This window comes from Balaenoptera physalus, assembly GCF_965194825.1.
Source record: "Balaenoptera physalus genome assembly, chromosome: 1".
Taxonomy (NCBI): Eukaryota; Metazoa; Chordata; class Mammalia; order Artiodactyla; family Balaenopteridae; genus Balaenoptera; species Balaenoptera physalus.
This window is the reverse complement of record NC_138882.1, coordinates 135651689-135674868: the sequence shown is the minus strand read 5'-3', so window position 1 is coordinate 135674868 and position 23180 is coordinate 135651689. Positions and strand designations below refer to the sequence as shown.

The 23180-nt window shown below is 36.6% G+C and overlaps 2 protein-coding genes across 6 annotated transcripts in view; one reads left to right on the top strand and one right to left on the bottom strand.

The window, feature by feature from the left end:
* Positions 1 to 537, bottom strand: part of LRRC40 (leucine rich repeat containing 40) — a 52253-nt gene extending 51716 nt beyond the window's left edge. Inside the window, exon 1 of the mRNA XM_082420349.1 lies at positions 289 to 537. Within this exon, the coding sequence (XP_082276475.1) occupies positions 289 to 439 (151 nt within the window). The 5' untranslated portion in view covers positions 440 to 537. The remainder of the gene's footprint in view (positions 1 to 288) is intronic.
* Positions 533 to 23180, top strand: part of SRSF11 (serine and arginine rich splicing factor 11) — a 45955-nt gene continuing 23307 nt past the window's right edge. The window contains exons 1-3 of one of the 5 annotated variants that reach the window (XM_082420549.1): positions 533 to 661; positions 13771 to 13989; positions 20029 to 20162. In XM_082420549.1, coding sequence (XP_082276675.1) covers positions 13793 to 13989; positions 20029 to 20162 — 331 coding nt within the window. In that variant the 5' untranslated portion in view covers positions 533 to 661; positions 13771 to 13792. Of the gene's footprint in view, positions 662 to 13542; positions 13990 to 20028; positions 20163 to 23180 lie in introns of those variants that run through there. The other 4 variants (XM_082420550.1, XM_082420551.1, XM_082420553.1 and 1 more) reach the window with 4 other exon arrangements.

Below are 23180 nucleotides of genomic sequence, written 5' to 3'. Positions count from 1 at the left end.
ATTATGTTGTTTATTCCATAGAATGTAGGACTCCCAGAAAGCGCCCCGTTTAAATTTTGACCGTATTCCCAGCACATTCCCTGCACCAGACATTCCTGGAGCGAAAGGAGGAACCGAACGAGCTGACCGAACCAGTGGAAATGTTGTGAGTGCCTGAATTCGAGCACCGGGATCCTGGCTAGGAGCCTGGGCCAAAGGCGGCCAAACCCAGGCCAGAGGAAAGGGAGGCTACGTGGGGCAAATGCTTTCTGCCAGGTCGCACAATCGGGTCGTACCTCTGGATCTTACCTTCACTGAGGTTGCGGCCCGACAGGTTTAACTGCCCGCTCTTCCTCGCCGCCTTTAATAGCCCCTGGGGTACGGAGGCACCGAGGTCTCTCCTCTCAGCTCGGAACCCCGCTCGGGGATCCCGCCCAGCTACTCCCTTCGGCCGCGACATGTTCAAACCCGGGTGTTCAGAAGCAGAGCCCCGTCAGTGACGCTTAAAGGTGGCGCCGCGGAGCCGCCCAGCCCCTGTCGGGAGCGCGCGCTCCGTGCGCCGGGCCTTCACTCTCGGCGGCGCGGCTCGGCTGTCGTCACCGCCAGCGTCTGGGGCAGGAGGACCGAGGGGCCCTTCCCGTTGCCGGTGCCGGCCTTGTGTCTTGGAAATTACTTCGCTCAAGTAAGTGCGTTTAACGGGCTGAAGAGGGGGGTTTGCATTTATTGTGGGCACTATTACTGCGACTCCAACCTTCTCTTCTGTGCTCCCGCCGCGGCGAGGGTGTCAAGAAAGGATAACCTTCTCTGCTCCCCTCGCCTGGCCGGAACGTGGGCCTTGACTAAAACTTGAGACCTGGGCGCGGTCTGCAGCCTCCCTGGACCCCTGCCTGTTTGTCGCTTTTGGTGCTGGCGCCAGACCTCCGTTCCGCGTAGGAAGTAAAACCAATTTCTGTTCTTCGGGCCTATACTCCGGCTCCTAGCCTTAGTGTACCTCGACTGTTGTTGCACGGAATTTGTAGCCCAGCATAGGAGGTAGTGTGAAATGGAAGGGTTGGCAACAGAGAAGGAGACAAAAAAAAGAAAAGAAAAAAAAAAAAAAAAAGCTTCATAATAAATGTTCTCTCTACCGGACGGTTTAGGGAAGCCAAGTGGAAGCGCAAGCTTGAGTGTAGCGAGAAAAGCTTGGATTTCGGAGCCCGAGAGCTACGAGTTCGAATCCCAGCTCCTCTGTAGCTTACAAACTGTGTAACTGTAGGCAGTTTACTTGACAGCTTTTAAAGGTCACTCCTTTTTCATTAATTTAGGGTTAATCATTCCTCTCTCATTCGGTTTTTTAAAACTAAGCGAAAATAAAAGTTTTAAATATTGAGAGCTTGGTGAGGAAACGGATTCCATCCAGTTCACAATGGAAGATGAAAATTTTGTGCAGTAAGTCGCATATCTTGGACAGTTTCTGCCTGAAATATACAGCTTTAGTGAGTCATTCAATAAGTAATTAATAACTCATCCTCTTTAGTATTGTCCTGGGTGCTAGACTTTTCTTTTGCCCAAAGTAATTTTGTTTTAAAAGCATACACCGGGAGATATCCTTTTAACCCCCCATCAGCCCGGCTGGGAATCATTAGGATAATTAAAAGGTAATATGACGGCCCGCTAACAAATTCTGCAGCGCACACGTTCTTGCCAACCGTAAAATTAGGTTTCTAAATCCCCACCCCCTCGATTATTTTTCTTCTTAATTCTCTGGAGTCCTTTGCATTGAAAGTGAACAGCAGAAAACTACCAGTAATTACACTATCAAACAAGCAAAGAGTGGGTTTTAAAGCAAGGAACATAGCAGTTTTTGCAAGGTCGCTAATAAACACCCCCCCACCGAAGTTTGTCAATAATCATTATAGTTACCTTATTGGGCCCTAAGTATCAGGCTCAGTGCTGGTAATACCTCTTTTACTATCTCTTATTTAGCACAAGAATCAGTTTTACAGGTGAAGAAATTGAGGCTAAAAAGGATTAAGAAACTTACCAAAGGTCATAGGTTTCTATAAGTGGTACGATCAGGCCTTTGAACCTAGATCTCTCTCTCTCTCTCTAAAACCTTTCTTGTTAATCATTATGATTTGCCTAGTGGCTTTTATTTCACCATTTTCAACTTTTGTCTTCGAACCATTTTTAGGGAGACTTCAATTATGTTTTAGAAGGTAATTATTTATTAGAGAAAACCCTTTTTCTCTTTTGTAGGATGTAGCAGCCTACCTTTGGAGGATTATTTACTCAAGTATAAAATTTTACAGTAGCCACCTCTCCCCCTACAATAGATTCTTCTTTAGTTCAATTTTTTTTTTTAATTATAGGAAAGATACAGTTTTTTGATTTAGTGTGCTTCTACTTGAAGTTAAATATTTCATTATTGACATTTATAGTATGTTGAAACATTATTGCATTTTGTATAAGAGAAGCATATCCTGATTAATGGCAGAGTAATTCTGAAAAATCCAAGTGACTGCACTCTTGTGGTAAACTTCAATAGGTACAAACCGGCATGTATAAAAATTTTACAAGTATATATCTGTAGTACACCGCGTATTGTACCTCTGTAGCAAGTGCAGATTGAACAAGTGAGGGTGAAAATTATTACCTCATGCAATCAGGAAAATCATGTTTCATCTCAAACTGATGCAAACTGAAAGCTTATCAACTTAATTGAGCTTCTTTATGAGAAAGTGTAGTTATATATAGTTATATTCGTGGGAATTAACACTGTATATTCATTGTATTACTTTTGAAAGAATGCATTAAAACAAAAAATCCGAACCTTTTTCAACATGAGCATTGAAGCTAAAGTATTTGCTTTTTAAAAAAAAAAGATGGATTATTAAAATAATATGAAACGGATATCTCCTGTGTAGCGGCTGGAGACTACTGCATAGCTGCCATTTGTAACAGAATTTGCCTAGCTACTGTTTATGATATTCATTTTATTAAAGTATGGAAGGTTTCACTCTTCTAGCTTTGCTAAATGAAAACAGAAAGTGAAGAAACCAAAAATATATTGACCCTAAGAATTGTATCAACCAAAGGATGCTGTTCTGTTTCATAATGGAAAGTATGACTTATCAAAGTAAGACAGAGCAGCTTATCACCACCATTAAAATTTAATAAGGCATTTTAAAACATGGCTGTGTTATTCTTATGAACATTGCTACATGTTAAATATTTTCAAAGTTGAAAACTACAGTTGGTAAGATGAATTTATTGTGGCAAAGGAAAATGGCATTAATTTGTGCAAATTTTTGAGCACAATTTTTTTTAATGTCATCAGGAGCAAAGTGAATTTGATTGCAGACATCTCTAGGAAGTTTTCTTTTTCTGTAAAATAGGAGATTTAGATTTAGCCTATACTGAATCAGTATAATGTTCACCTTTCAGAACATTGCCTTATCTGTGAGAACTGCTGTTTTATGCTAACGTTATTTATTGAGAGAACATTCTACTTTTTAACACTCATTATTGACTGGAGCTGTTGGACCTAACATGTATTGCTTATTAAGTATTCTTTGAGTTGAATTTTTTACATTCTCATATGCTTATTATTCAAAGTTTTCTTTCTATGTTTGTCCTTACTCTAAAAATAAGTTGGTTTGAATTATCAAAATTGAGAGCAAAATTATATTGCACATGGACTCCTCGTGTTTTAAATATTCAACTTTAATGGTGCTTGTTACACATCTTCAGTTTCCTTTGAAAATTGCATTTTGCCCATTTGTTTTCCATTTAGGCTTATAACTGCCAACTTAAAAGTAGTCAGTAGAAAACATGCTGTTTCCTTGAAGGTAGTACATATTTTGCATATTTATTCATAGTTTCAAATGTGGCTTTGAATTGTATTTTGTTGTCATTGGAGCTTTGTGTGGTAATTTTTTCTGGAGACAGTGCATTTTATTTTAGATTATTTATTTGTGCATCCTTTGTATGTTCCCTGTGCTTCCCTTTCTTACTTTTGAATAAGGAAGCAGTGAGCTTGCTCTAGGAGGTTTAATATTTGATATAAATGTTGTCTTCTATTTCTCTCTACTTTCAGTGTAAAAGAATTACAGTCCACTAGCTTTAGGAAAATATTTTTACTTTCCTCTTATAAAACGGCTTTTACATTGCTAATGTTTTTCACATGAAGTGGAAGAAGTAGTTTTTTTTTGTTTGTTGTTTTATCTGAATTACTTTTAGTTTTTTTTGTTTGTTTATAGTTTGTTTAAAAAAAGCTAGAACACAGGTGGTGGTTGTAAAGCAGTCGCTTATGTCACTAAATAAAAAGCACTTATGGTATTATTTCTTTTTCTAAAATCAGCTGAAAATATTTCCCATTATCCCTAGTGATTCTTACTCCTAACATTTAATAGCTGTTTTCTTGATCGTTTTTCCAAGATTAATGTGTTGTGTGATTTCAAGTCTTAATTTTAACATCAATTGTATAGGTTTTATGAATTTGTTTAAAGTAGTAAAGTAATACAGAGATAAAATTAGGGCACCAAATCTGAGAATGTACTTCATAATACTATTCTTTCTTTGTGTTAACAGATACAAAACCACTATCAAATAAATCTGTTTAAAGAAAAATCATTTTAATCAAAATCCACTATTTTAAAATTTGACTTTATATCACCGCTGCCAACATTTTTATTCTATTGGATTTGGCTTGCCACTCCATTTGCTCAATACTTAAATAAGAGACATTATATGATAAATGATTATACATGGTAAATGTTCTATATAAGCAAACGTCCCCAACAGTTTTAATGAGACAAGATATGGCCCCTGAGACTTTATTCTTAGTACCAACTGAAGTTGATACGGGGGAAATAGTAATAATTTGATAGTTTGTTGACATTCACAATTGATAGATTTTTATTTTAAAATGTGATTGTTAAATTTGGAAGTGGAGTATTTATACTCACAATTGCAATTAAGAAAAATGTTAGCTTAACTTTCAAAATACCTTCAAGAGTGTCCACTACTTTTTTTCTACATCATTTTTTTTTCCATCCTTTAAAATATCACAGTTACATATACTTAAGTGATTTGAATGGTACTGTTATTGGGGGGGTTGAAATACTAGTGAACGTTTAAATACTTGGTCTCCACAGTGCAAATCTGTGAACCCAGAGCTTTTGCTCTTCATCTTTGTAGAGATACATGTTTTGCACTCATCACTAAATTTATCTGCCGTTAATAAAGCTTTGATTTTTTTCCATTATAGAGCTGCTGACCTTTTTGCTTCTCTTTTGATTCCTCGTTTCCTAAAAAGTTACCTTTCCACCATCTCTTCCTTCTTTCACAATAATTATTTGATCAATGTCTCCACGTGCTTTAGACGTCAACATGAGCTAATTGTGGCTTGAAACTAACTGCAGTTCATAGTTAAAAGTGGCTGAGATGGAAATTGAAGGAAAAAAGCATTGTGGCCTTTTGCTTTAGCGTGTATCAAAAATTCATACTGTTTTGTGTATTTACTAATATTTTGCTTTTTTTTTTTTTTAATCGGTGCTTTGGTTATTTGATAGTCTGTTGCTCCGACCCATGTCACAGTACTTTTAAGATTGATCAAACATATGTGGAATTGTTTGTCTTTTGAAAATTAGAATAGCAATCTTGCTCTAAAAATATGGAAAAGTGATTGAAGCCTTCCTAGAAAGAGTTTTCCATGAAGCATTTGTGTTTTATCAAAAAAGGAATGTTTTGTTTAGCTGTCATCTATCTACACATGCTATTGGTAAAGTGCTGCTTTAGGAACAAAATGAATATGAAAATCTGAAATCTGTCATCATGTTTCCATTGCAGCAGCTTCTTAAAGGAGAAGGAGCATCTAATAATAGTATACTTCACATGTTTACTACCACTTACGAAGTATTTTCACATTTGACAGTAATGCTCTAAGGTTAGACCAAAAGTATTATTGTTATTATTCATCTGTTGAAGAGAAGAGGAAGTGGAACACAGACTTTCTTGTAATGGTATATACCATTTGTTGAGTACCTATGTCCTGGGCACTGTGCTAGGTGTTTCGTATCCATAATATTTCTAATCTTAAAAACTTTAAGTGGTATCATTATCTCCATTTTTCACATAAGGAAATTGAGGCTCACATTGCCTATTACAGTAGTTGAGAACATGCATAGGGGAATGGGAATGAGGGACTTCTACTTTTTTACACTCATATAGTTTTAATATTTTACATTTTGTGTTTATTATTTTATAATCTTTTTTTAAAAAAATATGCCACCAAAAGCCTATATTAAAATGTGGGATCTTAAGTAAGAAACTCCTCTCACTATATAAATTAACTCTTTTGATTCATATCTTTCATGTAAATGATGAAGTAGTAATAGTCCAAGATACTAGCCTAAAATAGAGTGATGGTATAAAATGGAACACAGTTGAGGTAAACATTTTTCAAACTGAAAGTTTTTAAATTGTAGATTAGGGATAATAATAGTAGTTGATATTTATGTTTTCTAAGCAATTGTATTCTCACTTCATCCAAAAAACAACCCAGTGAGTTGGACATTATTATTATCCTCATTGTTCAAATGAGGAAATTGAAGCACAAAGAGCCAAAGATTGCAAATACCTTAATTGGTGGCAGAGCCCCTTTGGTTTGACTCTAGGCCTGCATTCTTAATCACTGTAGCACCTTTTAAGTGTTGTGAGGATTAAAGCACATTTTAAAAGCATTCAGTTAATGCAGATCCTCAAATTACTGAGTTGAGTACACTTTCGGTTTTACCAGTTTCATAAGACTCTTTAGAAATAATTTTCCTTCATGATAAGAAAGTTAATTTTATAGCGTAAGGGGAAAAAGAGCTCAAATTGTGCAGATATCTAATTCCTTGATCAGGCAAAACTCTTTAGTATTAAAATGCTTGAAACTATTTACTTAGAATAAAGATACATGTAAGTACTGGATTTTTTTTTTTTTTTAAGATTATGAAGCAGTCCCTGAAATGGCCTTTTCTCAGTTGAGACTAAAAAAATCTCATATAACATAGAGGATAGCAGTGAGTAGTCAGTACCTGGAGCTTTCCCCTCCAAGTATGTCTGTTGACCCTATTCAATCCAAACGCCAATAAATCTGTTACAAATAAATTGATCGTGATTGTATGGACCACAGCTGAGAGTACTGTGCATCTGGCTATAGGCAACAGTATCCTAATACTCTAACTCCTTTTCTCTCTATGTTAATCATAAAAACAAACTTTGAAAAATGAAATGAAAAATACAGATTTTTGCCTACAGTTTCAAGGTGTTCACAGACCCTATGCTGTCAGTTTTAAAATGCAGATATAGAATCTCTGCTATTGACAGACAATATAAGTTAACAAAACAAGTATTTAGAAGTAAGTAGACTTTTTCTGTTCTGGTGTGTGTCTGTCCATCCATCTGTCCATCAGCCCCCTAATGCTAACTTATCCTTTAGTCTCTCCCCTTCATTTTAGATGGAGCAGAAAAGGGAGTGTGGGATTTACAATTATGATTTTAAAATAGATACTAATCATTATAGAATCATCTAATTAATAGAATTAGAAATAGAAGAGAAATACAATTATCTAATTTGTAGAAGAAGAAATACAGAACAGATCTGCAGGTAAGTTTGTTTTTTTTTAAGTTATGGTTTGTAAGCAGCAATTTATTTCCCATGTTTTTCTTACTGCTTTCTATAGCTCTGGGGGGAAAATGTATAGCCAAATACTTTGAGAGTTTCTCAACCAAACTTCCTTGTAAATCTAACAAATGCATTCCTGCCTTCATTCACCAAGCCTTTGTTGAGTAGATTGTGTTAAAGCTTCTAGCACACAGATGATACTCAGTAAGTTTTTGTCAAATGCTTACTTTGTTCCAGTAAAATATTGTTGGATATCAGAAACACAGAGATGAATACATTGCCTTCCCTGTCCTCAAAAAGTATATTTGGTAGAGGGAAAGAGCTGTCTAACAACTAATTTGGTAAAAGACCTGTTGCTGGTGCAGATTTGCAAAATTGTGTCAATTTACGGCAGCGGTCCCCAACCTTTTTGGTATCAGGGACCGGTTTCATGGAAGACAGTTTTTCCACAGACCGGGGCGGGGGGGGGGGGGGGGGGGCGGGGGTTGGGGAGGGGGGAGGGGTGGTTTCGGGATGATTCAAGCACATTACATTTATTGTGCGCTTTATTTCTATTATTATTACATTGTAATATATAAGGAAATAATTATACAACTCACCATAATGCAGAATCAGTGGGACCCCTGAGCTTGTTTTCCTGCAACTAGGTGGTCCCATCTGGGGGTGATGGGAGACAGTGACACCTGAAGTATGTTGCTTATGTCCAGTCTACTCTGTAAGATGCAGCTTAATTGTCACTTGCCACTCACTGATAGGTTTTGATATGAGTCTGCAAGCAATTGACTTATTATGGTCTCTGTGCAGTCAAACCTCTCTGCTAATGATAATCTGTATTTGCAGCCACTCCCCAGCGCTAGCATCACGGTCTCAGCTCCACCTCAGATCATCAGGCATTAGATCCTCATAAGGAACACGCAACCTAGATCCTTCGCATGCGCAGTTCACAGTAGGGTTTGCGCTCCTATGAGAATCTAATGCTGCCACTGATCTGACAGGAGGCGGAGCTCAGGCGGTAATGCGAGTGATGGGGAGCGGCTGTAAATACAGATGAAGCTTCGCTCCCTTGCCCACTGCTCACCGCCTGCTGTGCAGCCCAGTTCCTAACAGGCCATGGACCCATAGCGGTCGTGGCCTGGGGATTGGGGACCCCTGATTTAGAGGACTCTACAATCTTTTCCAATAGTGTGAACAAAGGTGGCTAACAGTAACAGGTAAGTTGACTTACCCAACTGGGAACATGGTGTCCAGTGGGTAGAGTTATTGTACATACCTATGGCTATTCTATCTTTTAATTAAAGAATTTCCATCTAAATACATGAGGTCTTTTTCTTTTCCTTAGAAATATCTTTATTGCAATTGTTCTTTTTCCCAGTTTTATTGAGATATAATTGACATACAGCACTGTATAAGTTTTAAGTGTACAGCATCACAATTTTCCTTACCTATATCTTGAAATGATTACAACAAAGTTAGTTAATATCCATCATCACATATAGATAGAAAATAAAAGAAAAAGAAAAAAAAACTTTTTCCTTGTGATGAGAATGCTTAGAATTCTCTCAGCAACTTTCGTATATATCATACAGTATTGTTAAGTATACCTATGTCATACATTATATCGCAAGTACTTATTTATCTTATAACTGGAAGTTTGTACCACTTGACCACCTTCTTCTCATTCTCCCTCCCCTCACCCCCACCTCTGATAACCACAGATCTGATCTCTTTTTCTATGAGTTTGGTTTTGTTTCTTTGTTTTTTAGATATAACTTCTTTATCTATTCATCCATTGATGGACACTTTCCATGTCTTGGTTATTGTATATAATGCTGCTATGAACATGGGGATACAGACATCTCAACATGGTGTTTCCGTTTCCATAGTGGCTGCACCAACTTACATTCTTACCAGTAGTGCACAAGGGTTCCCTTTTCTCCACATCCTCCTCAACTTTTGTTATCTCTTGCCTTTTTGATGCTAGTCATTCTAACAGATGTGAGGTGTTTTGGAGTTCCCTGTATATTTTAGATATTAACCCCTTATCAGATATATGGTTTGTACATATTTTCTCCTATTCCATAGGTTGTCTTTTCATTTTATTGATGGTTTTCTTTGCTGTACAGAAGCTTTTTAGTTTGATGTAGTCCCACTTGTTTATTTTTAATTTTGTTGCTTATGCTTTCGACGTTCAAAATATCGTTCCCAAGTCCTACATCAGGGAACTTTTTTCCTATGTTTTCTTCTAGGAGTTTTATTGCTTCAGGTGTTACATTTAAGTCTTTTTAGTCCATTTCAAATTAATTTTTGTGAGTGGTGTAAGATAGGGGTGTAATTTCATTCTTTTATACATGAGATCTTTTAGAACCTTGATACTGGAAAGAACTAAAGCTTGTTCATTATGACTGATAGGATTGGTACTGTTTTGAGGATTTGCATAAAGTATTATTTTCTAATATTCTTTGAGAGACTTTCTTTCCAATATCAAGCACCTCTTTAAATTTTTCTTAGTGTGGTGGTAGCAGCAGTTCCCCACCTGTGAGCCATAGGGCACTGCTATGGGGAGTCTTATTTTTCATATTTCAAAAGCCTATCAGAAATTATGCACTATAATATGCATGTATAGGCCAAACATGACTAATAGGCCATAATATGACTAAAGAGGCCAAAATGACAGGTTACTTTTTGCTTTGGAAATAGCATCAACCATTAGTAAGATTGGTAATAATCTTCATTCAAATATAGCTGGAAGCCTTCCCAAACCCACTCCCAAAAGTGAGCAGTGGCTCTTCCCTATGCATGCTTCTTTCACTTCACTTTCCACATGATACTGACAGGATTTTCTTATAAGTCTCTCTCTGAAATATAAACTGTAAAGCATTTAATCAACAAAGAAAACGGTCTTCCTACTTTCCTTGAAAGCTTCAAACTTATTCTCACCCTGAGTACCTTTCTAATTGGCTATTTCCTCTGCTTGGATTGCTCTTCTGCCAGAAATTCAAATGGCTTGCTTCCTCCTTTTAATAAAGTTTCAGCTCAGATAACACCTTCTCCCCCATCTCCTATCCTGGTTTATTTTCATCACAGCACATTACTCCCTTACGTCTTTGTTTTTGTATTGAGAGTTTGCCATACCGAACCTGGCGTTTCATGAGATCAGGAACATTGCCTATCTTTTGTCTCTGCTGTATTTCTAGGGGCTAGGAAAATCCTGAAACATAGCAGGGGCATAATAATATTTGAAGGACTTTGTGAGGCTTTTTTTTTTTTTTTTTTTTTTAACATTTTCATGATACTGGGGTTAAAGTAAATAAGACACGCATGATACTTGTCTCCAGGTTCTGTACTTTTTATAGTCTTGTTTAATTGGGAGCCTAAATAAACCTAAAGTGATTTAATACTAGTATAGATTGGATATATTTATTTGCTTTCCTATGTTAGTTATTTGCCTTTAGCTATTTCATTTCTATGGGAAACAGACAATAATAACACAAAATAGTTACTTAGTTATTTAATCTATTTATTAGACCTAAAAGGATCTTCAAAATTATGATTCAGCTCCTCACTCAGCTTCTGACTGAAGTAGGTTCTTAGAAGTGAAGTGAAATTTCCTCAAATCACACTTAATTAATAAAAAGGTAGTATTTTATTTTAAGCCAGTCTTCTGGCTGTAAGTCCAGTATTTTTTTTTTAAGCTGCTAGATGATTTGAAAATAAAATATTCAGAAATCCTCCTTATTAGAACGATTCTTTTTTTGCCACTGTTTCTCCATATGGAAGCACCATCTATTTGTGTGTTCAGTAAGTTTTTATGTATAACCTGGTTTCTGAGGACTTAAAATTTATCTTATCACAGAACTATGTTTTTCTTTGGCTTGAATTTGTAATTTTAATTATGTAATATGTCAAACATACAGAAAAGTGTGGAATAATAGCAAAGATTTCTGTGTATCCACCCCGGAGAATAAAAAGATGTTAACATTAAAAAAAAAAAAAAAAAAAGACAGGCATGAACCCTGCCCCTGAATTATTTGCCCTTTTGTCATAGAACATTGTAGCCACTTCTAATAAGAATTAAATGTATCAAGTGACAAAACTGAAACAATTTAGTAAGGTGTTTGATGCCATTTATTCAAAGGAAAACAATCCATGGATTGGGAGAGTACAGTGCCTGGCAAGCATGGAGCATTCTTCACAAGGGATTTTGGGCAAGAGGGAGTTTTATAAAGAATTAGGAGAAGCATTGGCCAAGAGGTGGAGAATTTCTTCATAAGGCTAGCAGGTCCTATTTTCTAGGGCAAGGTAATCTAGCTAAAACTGAGTTGGAAGATTGCGATTTGCTATGTTAAGTTTCTTTGGCAGGTGTTTCCTGTAAGTGCTGGCTGACTTAGGTTTAGATTTGTTACATGGGCTGGGCTACTGTGGCGGCCTCCATTTTGTGGGTACTGATATACTAATTTATCAAACTGTTAAGAATCTGTATTTGGCAGTTACATATGTCTGATTCAAAATAAGAAAATTAATTATCTGGCATCTTTTATATTCACAGATATGCATTTATGAATGACATGCAATTAATTGTAATTTGTAATTTTGCTGGGCTTATGTTCAACCTACCCATCCCTTTGTATAAGAACTAGCAGAAATGATGTAACTAGTAAGAGAACCTAGCCAATTGGCTCTACATCAAAATCTCAGTAACTTTAGTTTCTAATCTCTAACAAATTACGCTCTCAGTTGCATTATTCCATAGAAGTATTTACTAAAGAAAATATTGTATAAGTCCTCAGATTTTGGCCTCCAGAAATATTTAGGATCAAGTAAATTTTTAACAATTGTCTTAGAATAAATGACAGTCATTAAGACAAATTTGTGCATGTGTTCAACACATTTATTGGGCATTGACTGTGACAGACATTGTGCTAGGTCCTAAACTGACCCAGAAAACTCAGAGCTTTGTGGGGGACATGTCAGTATAACAAATATATATACCTCTGTTGTTGAGTGGCGAGAAGGAAACCCTAACTGCTTGCAGAAGTTGTGTCAGTGAGGCAAGGAAGGCCCCATGGGGGATAGCAGTTAGATAAAATTAGGGAGGTCATTAATAATTTGTGTAAAGGCACTGTGAAATAAAAGATTTTGTCAGGTTTGGGAACTGCAAGTCATTGGATAACACTGGATGAAAGTGGGAGAATAATTCACATGAGCTTGAAAAATTAGGCAAGGATTTTTTATGATCAAAAGCTTCAAAATTATTTTAAGCTTTAAGCAAGAATATGCATGTAAAGCAGGTTTTTCTGTAGAAATTTTAGATCACACACTTGTACATATTCAGGTACTGTAAAATGTTCTTTAAAAAAGTGAATTTGTATCGCTTCTCGGCCTTTTGGCTAAGATCAAGTGTAAAAGAGTGAATTTGTGAAATTAGCTTATAAAGCACTAGTGAGTGTAACATTAAAATATTTTTTTTCTGAAGATTTTAGTGGGAAAGCAAATTCGTCACAAATTCAGGGTTACAAAGATGTGTGTAAAGATTTAGAAAATTTTATAGTGGTAGGGAGGAAAATCTTGATAGCTAGGGTGTAAATTTCATTAGTAACTGGACAGATCTGTAGAAGATACTCTGTACAAAGAAAGAAATATCGTGGGCATTTTTAATAAGAATAGTTGCTAAAGTATGCATGCAGTTTTTTGCCGGGGAGTGGAGGCTTGCTTTAAAAAAAAAAAGTTAACGCCTTCCACTTTTCTTGTCTTTAAAAGAAAAAAGGGAGCCGAGAGGGATGGAGATGACTCCTTTCACTAGACCGCGGTGCCTCTCGCGTTTCTCCGGTTGTGAGTGAGGCTTGCTGGGCCGGCACGGGGCGGAGCCGATGATGACGCGCCCTTGCGCCGCAAGGCATTGTGGGGAGCTCGGGCCGCGAGTAAGGTGGTTGGAGCGAGGTGGGGGCGGCCGTTTGTTTTCTCGTGGTCTCGAGCTCGCGCGGTCTCTTCGTTCCCCGCGGCGACCGGCGGGGCGGAGAAACGGCGGCGACGGCAGCAGCGGCTGCAGTTTCGGACACCGTCCTGTCCCCTCTCCGGCGAACCGGTTCCTCTTCCCCCTCCCTCTCACTGTTTGTTGTGTGTTTGATGTGTTAAAGCAGGAGCGAGTACGCGAGCAGCGCCATGAGCAACACTACCATCGTCCCCAGCACTGCGGGCCCGGGCCCCAGCGGCGGGCCGGGGGGCGGAGGCGGCGGCGGAGGCGGCGGCACCGAGGTAATCCAGGTGACTAATGTCTCCCCGAGCGCTAGCTCTGAGCAGATGCGGACCCTCTTCGGTTTCCTAGGGAAGATCGACGAACTGCGCCTCTTCCCGCCTGAGTGAGTATCGTCCACCATCACGGTTTTTGCTAACTCCTGCTCAGCCTGGGCCTAACGCACAGCATTTCCTGCAGGCCCTTGTTCATGCTTCCCTGGGCTAGGCTGCTTTCGTTGAGGTTGCCTATTGCGTTTACTTATGCAAGCAATTTGTGCATTAGGCCTAATAATAATGTAGAGAGGCAGGGCCAGGGTTTGGGGGATTAGGAGACGCTTCTAATTTGGGTTTTTTTTTTCGTTTTCCTTAAATTGTGCCAGCGTGGTCGTTCTTTGGGCACTTAAATCAAGACAAACTGCCCACTTGATGTATTTTGTATATAGGTTAATCTCTTTATAAAAAACAAATGTTTGAATTTTTTGGAAAGTAACAAAAATATTCATTTCTATGTTAATTTGATATTGAACTTTATAGGCTGTTATTCACTTAATGCTAAATATTGTTTTTCAGTGATTCTGGCCCAGTGAACATAATTCAGAGTTAATACTCGTTTGGACAGACAATTAATTCAGTGAGCCTGAGTAGTTTTTAAAATGAGAAAATGAGTTATAGCTGAAATCTTGGGTTTTCCTTTGTGTAAATAATGTATATATTTATATTTCAGAATTGTTCTTCAGAAGGAATTCTGTAGAATGTTAAATTTTTTAATTTGGGGTATATGGTTTTTGTTTTTATCCTACAGTCTCATTTCTTATTTGTATCACAAAAGTATTGAATGAGTGCAGTAATTGTAAAGAAAAAAAATAAGCTCTGACAAAATGTGGTAAATATTAGAGCAAAAATTTGAAATAATAAAACAGTCCAGTGCTCTTTGGGAAGAGTGAAAATTCAGATTTTACTGTCAGTGGGTACTCAGTACCCGCTGTACCATAAGAGTTTTATGATGTCACTTAAGTACTAAACAGGAAATTGGAATCCTCAAGGAATCCACGGTTGTGGATGTAATAAATCGTTAACCTCTGTACACTTCTCTAAAATAATTAATGGAAGTTGATCATACTGCGGTATTTAAGTATTACTGTATTTCATCACTTTCTACTTGAAGTATTTTCAGATGATTATTAGTGTTTGCAAGTGTTGTGTTGTCTTTAATTTTGAGGGAATATACATGTGGAGGGAGATTTCAGAGTAATTTACATGAAGTGTAGACATCTAGGAACAAACATGTTTTTGTTACAGTTATTTTGAACAGAAATTTGCTTTGACAGTGAAGGACAAATAGCTTTCATAATAGGAACTTATAGATGTTTTGCTGTTATTTTCTCACAACATACCCTTTATTAAATTGTTACTAAAATTAATAAACAGTAAAATGGCAGAAAATAAAAGTGACACATCTGATTATTATCAATGACTTGATTGTAATCTTTTTGTTTCTCAAAGTATGTGAGATACTGGACTTATTTATGAAAAAATTATTTCTGGTCCAGCAAGTCATTAAGAACTTTTTTGTAGTTGCTGACTGTAAAATGCTTTTATTTTGAAGGTGTTCTTTTTATGATACTTTTATAAAAAGATGACAAAGAAGTGTGGGATGTTTACTGGATCTTTTACCTAATGCATGGTCCATATCTTAGAGGGAGTCATGATGGAACAGTCTGGCTTTTGATTTGTAGTCAAAGGAGTGGTTCCATCATAACCAGGAGAGTTTTGTGTACCAGGTAACATGATCTGGGGTGCTATGCATTAAGAGGATTCTTTCCCCTATATTGGGAGGAATAGATAAATATTGACACATTTTTGCTCTTTGACTCCTTCATATATGCTCCCACATACAGATCATTTCCTCTTCTGAAAATGTATAAGGTAACAATATAGTGAATGTTACGTTGCCTAGTGGCTTTTCCAGTTTGAATAGTGTGAATGTAGATGCTTACTTTTGTTCATTTAACGTTGTTTTTGTTGTTTTTTTAACTAAGCTTCAGTAGCTAATCTGACCTGCACAATTTGGAAATACTTTATTGACAATTTCTTTAAGCTCGCTACAGTTTTCAACAGTAGTTTGCTGGGGATAATGTGCTATGGAGTCCCTAGCAGTCTAAAAGGGGTTCATCATTCCAAAAATACTACAAAAATTTACCCTTATTCGTAGAATAAGATTGAATGACTCGGATCACTTAAAATTCTATAGATTGTAAACACATTTGGTGTTTGATTTTTTTTTTTTTTTTTCTTTTAATGGGTATGTGTGTATTTCTCCCAAAAGGTATTCTTATCCACCTGGAACTCTTATCCTAGATACGCCTGTGACAGGCTTGCTTTCTGTTGTTGCTCAAATGTCACCTAATCACACTATATAAAAATACAACACCCCTGCTCCCTGCCTTCTCTATTCAGTTTAACTGCTTTTTCTGTGTAGCAACCATTCACCAACTTACAAGTTCAACTTCCTCCCTCTTCTAGAATGAGGTCCCTTGGGGTCATCAACATCACCCTAGGGGCATTTTTAAAGAATTTAGATGACTGAGCCCCAACCCACACCTGCTGAAACTAATTTCAGTTCTAAATGCCTGTTTGGGGGAAAAATTCCTAGGATCTGGGATTATGCCAGACATTTCACTGACAACCTCCTCAAGAAGGTGTCTCCCTTTGTTTCATTGTTGAACCATCTATTTCTTGGTTATTTTAAGCCAGAAATTGCTGGCTTATAATTTCACCCAGTGATAATACAATCTCTCTTCACAGGAAATAGTATTCTATCCCTCTCTTCAGCATGATAGCCCTACCTACAGCTATCTGAAAGCATCTGTCAGTGTTCCCTCATTCTTCCTTTTTAAAAGAAAACGTTACTTTGATTCTGGTTTTTCTTAAAATGAATATTGAAAATTCAACATGGTTTGTCTCTTGTATGCTAAATGCTTTCCTATTTTATCTTGCTCAGTCCTTACATATTCAGAAGAAGAAGGTATTTTACCCTGTTTTACAAATGAGTGAACTGAAATTCACATATGTTGTTCTGTATACGCAAGCCCCTCTACTAGTGTCAGAACTATTATTCGAACCCCAATGTTCTGATTCTTTTTTGCCGCTTGATCAGGATTTCCTTGATTTAGCCAAACAACTTGTGAGTGGAATCATTCTTTTACGCCTAGTAGGTATTCTTCAAATGTTTGATTTTAGTGGGATTTCAGAGTGGAGAATGTAACAGGAGTCCTTACCAGGTAGTGATCCTTGAGACGAATATGCCAGTTACGCAGTAACTGAAGGCTACTTAAAACACTGCAGATAAATTCATTACTAACTTTTCAGCGACCAAAAAGAGATACTTTAATGATCATATAAGTAACTTAGTATAGTTAGGTAAGGGAAAGAACATAGTTTACCTTTTAAAAATTTTTAAATAAATGCAACAATTTACTGTATTTCTTTAGAACTGGATAAGAGCACATGATGGAAAGGGCATATGAGGTGAACAGAGTTGTTAACTTTGCCACACACTTGCTGTTTTGCAGGGTTTAGGAGATGCTTTGTTTATAAGCTCAAAATTCTCTGCTCAGAAATGGTTAGCTCAGTATTAAGTTGGGGGTTGAAAGAACTTCTGACCCAAACCAGCAGTACTACTATAGCAGGCACAAATATAAGCTGCGGATCTTGTTAAGAATCAGAGCCTTCCTGTAAAAAAAAAAAGGGATTCTCAGATTCAGTGGGCTTGAGATGGAAAAGAGTAATCTGAATTTTATGTGTGCATCTCAGAAGATTCTGAAACAACCCTTAGAGGTCACTTAAGAAAGTAGAGACAATACCACCACCAATCTTGCTCCTCAGTTCTTTTCAGCTGCACTGCCTCTTCTATATTAATTCTTAAAGATAAGGAGTAAAGACAGTCTTATTTGTAGCAGTGGTACTTGCACAAAATTCTAGGGTATGAAAATTAATTTCCAGTATCAATTCTTTATCTTAACATCTCTTTTATTAATTTTAACTGAGAAAGTATGACAGTATGCTTGTGGGACCAAATAGCAGTGGTTTTAAACAAGACCATTTAAAGTGGAGAGAAATTATTTGTCCTTCTGAGTTGTCTTACTGTGACTGTCTTTTCCGTGATATTTAAATTGTTTGTATTTTGTCTTTACTTCACCACCACTTACAGGTTTGATATAGCCAAATAATGTTGCACAGACGTGAGTGGATAGAAAAAATGTGAATTATTTAAGATCGCCAAGTAAATGGAAATACATTGGGAGCATGCAGGCATACTTTCCTAATTTTTTTTTTAATTTTATTTATTTTTTGGCTGTGTTGGATCTCTGTTGCTGCGCGTGGGCTTTCTCTAGCTGCGGCGAGCAGGGGCTACTCGTTGTGGTGCGCAGGCTTCTCATTGCGGTGGCTTCTCTTGTTGCGGAACACGGGCTCTAGGCGCCCAAGCTTCAGTAGTTGTGGCTCGCGGGCTCTAGAGCACAGGCTCAGCAGTTGTGGCGCACGGGCTTAGTTGCTCCGTGGCATGTGGGATCTTCCCCGGATCAGGGCTTGAACCCGTGTCCCCTGCATTGGCAGGCGGATTCTTAACCACTGTGCCACCAGGGAAGCCCCCTACTTTTTTTAAAAGAAGTGTTATGTTTATATTCTTTAAGAACCTAATATTTGATAGTCATTATCTTTTTCTTTTAGTTAAATGACAATAGATGGTATCAAAGAAATGGTAGAGGTCACTTTTTAAGAAATTTAAGTGCTTACTACCTGCCAAGGCATTGTGTTAGATGTTAAGAACATAAAATGATAGCGTTTAAAGAGCTTTTTAATTTAGTGGTAACAATGTGGATGTCAGAAAAGAAATAGGAAGAGCTATATAGCTTTGGTACTAAAACTAATGAAACAGCATTCTTTTCAGTATACTGGGTGCAACATTGTTAATTTAGACCAGTGATGCTTTACACTAAAAAAACATTGTATCCTTTCAAAAACATTTTGCAGTAAACTTCTGTAACAAGATGGCCTAAGTCCATTTCGATATCTGTGATACATACATGGACAGCTTTGCTTTGAACCTATCTTTACCCTGGGTGCATGTTAAAATTGTCAGGGAGAATTCAAATAAAGAAGGCAGCACTCAGTACTTCAGTTCATCAGAGATCTTGGTGTAATTGTAGTTCCGCACCCCCCCCACACTCCCGCCGTGATTCTGATATAAACCAGGGATGAGATGATTACTACTGCCTTAGGGTATTGATTTTCAAATAGCTTTTGGTTTGGTGTTAAGGCAACCCCTGCCTTTGTTTATTTAATCTTTCCCTTTCACAGAGAGTTTAGTGGCAGAAATTTAGCCATCTTATATTTTTAAAAAACAACAAAAACTCTGCTCTTTTTCTAATCTTATCTTACTTAGACCTCCCATTGCTTGCACCTTAGCAACTTGTTTTTGTTTTATATAAGAATGCAATTGCCGAGGAAAGTGACTCTTTGCTTATTGAAATTTTGCCTAATTGGGGGGCGGGGTGTAGTATTACTACCATGTGTGCTTAATTTTCTTTTTTTCTGTGAAAGTGCTCTAGTGGGAGAGCCTTAACTATTTATAATGCCTGGGAGTTTTAATATGCTGTAGGTTTAAGAGGACAGGGCATTTAGTGGCAGATCAAGAAAACTCATTGTCACATAGATGTACTTTACCACAATATTCGTTTGTCCCTAAAATGGAAAGGTTTTGTTTTTAACTCTGAAAAGTTAGACATAATGAAAAGTTTTCTAAGCCAAAACTAATTACTTGTTACATGTATTTTTAAATGGCTGGTATTGTTATTATGAAATAAATGTTGACATTTTTGTGACCTGTTCAAACTCTGAGACTTTATAGTTTCAAGCTGTTTGTAACTTGATGCATTGTAAATTTAAACAGTGATTGTTTTTGTGTAGGTGCAGTTTGCTACTGTCAGTTCTGTGGGTAGTACTTTATTGGAAATGTCACGTATTTTTGAACTGGTTAAATGTGTGCAGTTATGTATTTTTATCTGCCTCTTTTACTTTTGGAATGCAAGTGTCGTTTGTGAATCATTCATTTCTGTTTTAGCTGATATTTTTCTCTCCTTTTATGTTATCTGTTTATTTTTTAGTGATTCGCCTTTGCCAGTCTCATCCCGAGTCTGCTTTGTTAAGTTCCATGATCCGGACTCAGCAGTTGTGGCACAGCATCTGACAAACACTGTATTCGTTGACAGAGCTTTGATAGTCGTACCATATGCAGAAGGTTTGTGCTTTGTTTAACTTACCTATGTGGGCATCCTATGATGACCATCTACCTCAGTGTAGTTTTAGAGTGAGCATTAGTAGCATGTTAAAAATCTAAGCTATTAACATTTTGAAACCCTTGTTATACTGTGGTCCATATTTTTACTTGAAGGCTTTCTTTTTAACTTAAAAATTCAAAATCAGGTCTGTTTGTATAAGATATTTAACCTTTTGAATTATTTTAAAGCATTTTCAAGTTCATTAAAACCATATCCCTAATATCTACTTAGTTAATTTAATGTTGTTTTATGAAAAAGTCCTGAAGGTGAACAGTTCACGCCATGCATATTTACACAGAAACCTTCAAATAAATGCATGATGTTGTTTCTGTTTTGAATAAATGTGACCAGGTTGGTTTTATTCCTTAGTGATTCCTCTTAGTGATTCTTCTCACTGATAACTTTAAAAAATATATCCCACATTGAAGTTCAGTATACCAAGGGTCGCAATGATTTTGGTTTTTATGAAAGTTCAAGATTTCCTATAGCTTAGGTGCCAGATGGGCACTGGGTGTTTTGTTTTTATGCCAGATTTTCTTGTTCATTCTTGCTATATTTTCTAGAATATCTCTAAATAATAAATTCTTCTCTCTGTTATTTGTGTGTGTGATTTTTGTAGTGGAGAAGGCAAATGCAAAACTCTTCCAGATGACTGAAAAACAGTGGGTCCTCTGCAGCTACAGGGGATTCTAGACATTAACTAAAGGCCAGCAAGCACTCAAGTCCCCCAGGTGTTTTCCTGGTGTAACCATTTGTTAACTACATTTTTCTCTCTTTTTACATTTTAGGCTGTTAAAGTAATTTGGCAGAAAAATAATGAGCAGGGTTTTTGGATCTAAAAAAGCCACTGTGACAAGACAGCACTCTATTAATTCCATTTTGTAAAATTTTCTAAGACATATATTAGTTTGTTCCCAATGTACTGCTACTTTATTTGCTTTTTGGTAACTATAAATTTGAGTCAAAGAAGTCACTGAAATATGTTAAAACTACTGGATTTTATTAACATATATGCTGACCGGGATATAAATGCTTTCCCCTTTCCTTAGTGAACTGGTCAGTGGAAGCAGAATCTTGATATTGTTAACTTTAGATACTATCTTAGATCTTTGAATACCGATGTGAACATTTACACCATTCCTTGTAAAAGTTGTGAAATGTCTAGTCCTTAAAACTTAGAAAAATTGCCTCTGTGGTTTTGTAAAGAAATTAAATTGCATTCATAGTTGGGTTAAGGCATGCTATATAATAACAGTAAATCTATGTCCGTGATATTAAAGTGTATGAGCCCAATTTTAAGGTTTTAAAATATATATATATGCTGATAAACTTATGAGTTAGTATGTTTTGATTAAGCATTTTCTTTTATATCAGTGTGCCTGTTGTAGGATAAGACTTTTCACCAAGAGAAAATTTACAGAATTCAAATTTAGGATAAGTAAAATGTAGAACATAGCTTTTGGAACAAGGGTCAAATCATGTGAGTAATTTACAAAACATTAGTTAGCCTTTTAATTTAAAGAATTCTTATTGGCTAAGTATTATAGTTCCCAAGCCCTGAACATAATACAGTATATCATATAACTGGCTTTCATAAATATTTTTAGACCATAATAATTTTTCTGGATCTGTTTTGAAAGTGAAATATTTAGGGAGTACATATATAGAATTACAGAAATATTTAGTTCCAGAATCTATTAGTGTGTTACTGTAATTTTTGGTATGGTATGCTGTATTAATGTTACCTCCGCTAAATATCTGATGTACTCAATCCCTTTGTCACCATTCACCCTGGTTTTAGCTCTTATGCTTTGGTGTTGGTTCTTGGTCAGTGTTTTAGAACAATAGACGCAAAGTCTACGGTAAGGAATAGTCTTAACTGGTAAAACTGAGATAGCTGGATTTGGAAGGAACTCTTAATAGTAATGGATTTGGGGATTATTTAGGTTCCTTGGTTAATGTTTGTTTCTTTTGTCTGTTTCTTTTTCTTTCGTTTCTACACATTCATGCAGTATTTCATGGTTCTATCAAAGCAGCAGTAAAAAAAAATACTCTTGACGCATGAAAATTAACTGGTGAGGGGCCTCATTGCTATTTTTAAATTGTAGTTTTATTTTTAAATAGTCTTTTTTTAATCAGAGGATCAGATGCATGACTTTTTTTTTTAATGGATGCAGATCTTCTATCAGGTGTCTCACAATAAATTCAAGAGGATTTTAGTTTGCCAGAAATGTTGCAAATGCACTAATTTTAGTAAGATGTTGATACTTAATATTATCCTCTTGAGACATAATTTTGCATGCAAAATTATCCCATAATCTTTGTAGGTTTGTTAATAATGATGCATTAATGCCCTATATCTAAATGATCTTCTCCCCCCCTCCATAACTCTTGGTATCTAAATTGATGACAGCTCTGACACAAGCAAGATAACAGTGCTGTGTAGTATACATTTGTTTATATTATCGGCACTTCTCAGTTTAGGTGGAAGGAACCATTACCTTTATTTAACAGTGGTTTTTCTTTTTTGTTGTTGTGTTTTACAGTTCTTTTCCCTGGTTCAGCCTGAACTATATACCAGGCCCTGCTGAAAATACCACCCAACAGTTTTCTTCTGCAGCTTATCCAGTTTCTCTTAAGTGCCCTGTACATATTGTATGTTTTATGATGAGATGCAGTTTCTTAATATGTATTACAGAAATCCTACTGGTATTTGCAAATATGTAGTTTAATTGTATTATTGAACTCTCATTTTGGGGGCTTGGGCACATTAACAGATTAATCCATCTGTATAGGGCTTTTGCTGTTGGATAGAATTTAAATTGTCTACATAAATATTTGTCTTAGGGCCCTTAGATTTTATCTGAATACACAGATAAGGCTTTAAAAACAGACATACATGTTGTTTTTGGCTTTAGGAGTTTGGCTAAGTTAGCTTTTCAACTGACACTATGTAGCAGCATTTTTGGTATGGTTAG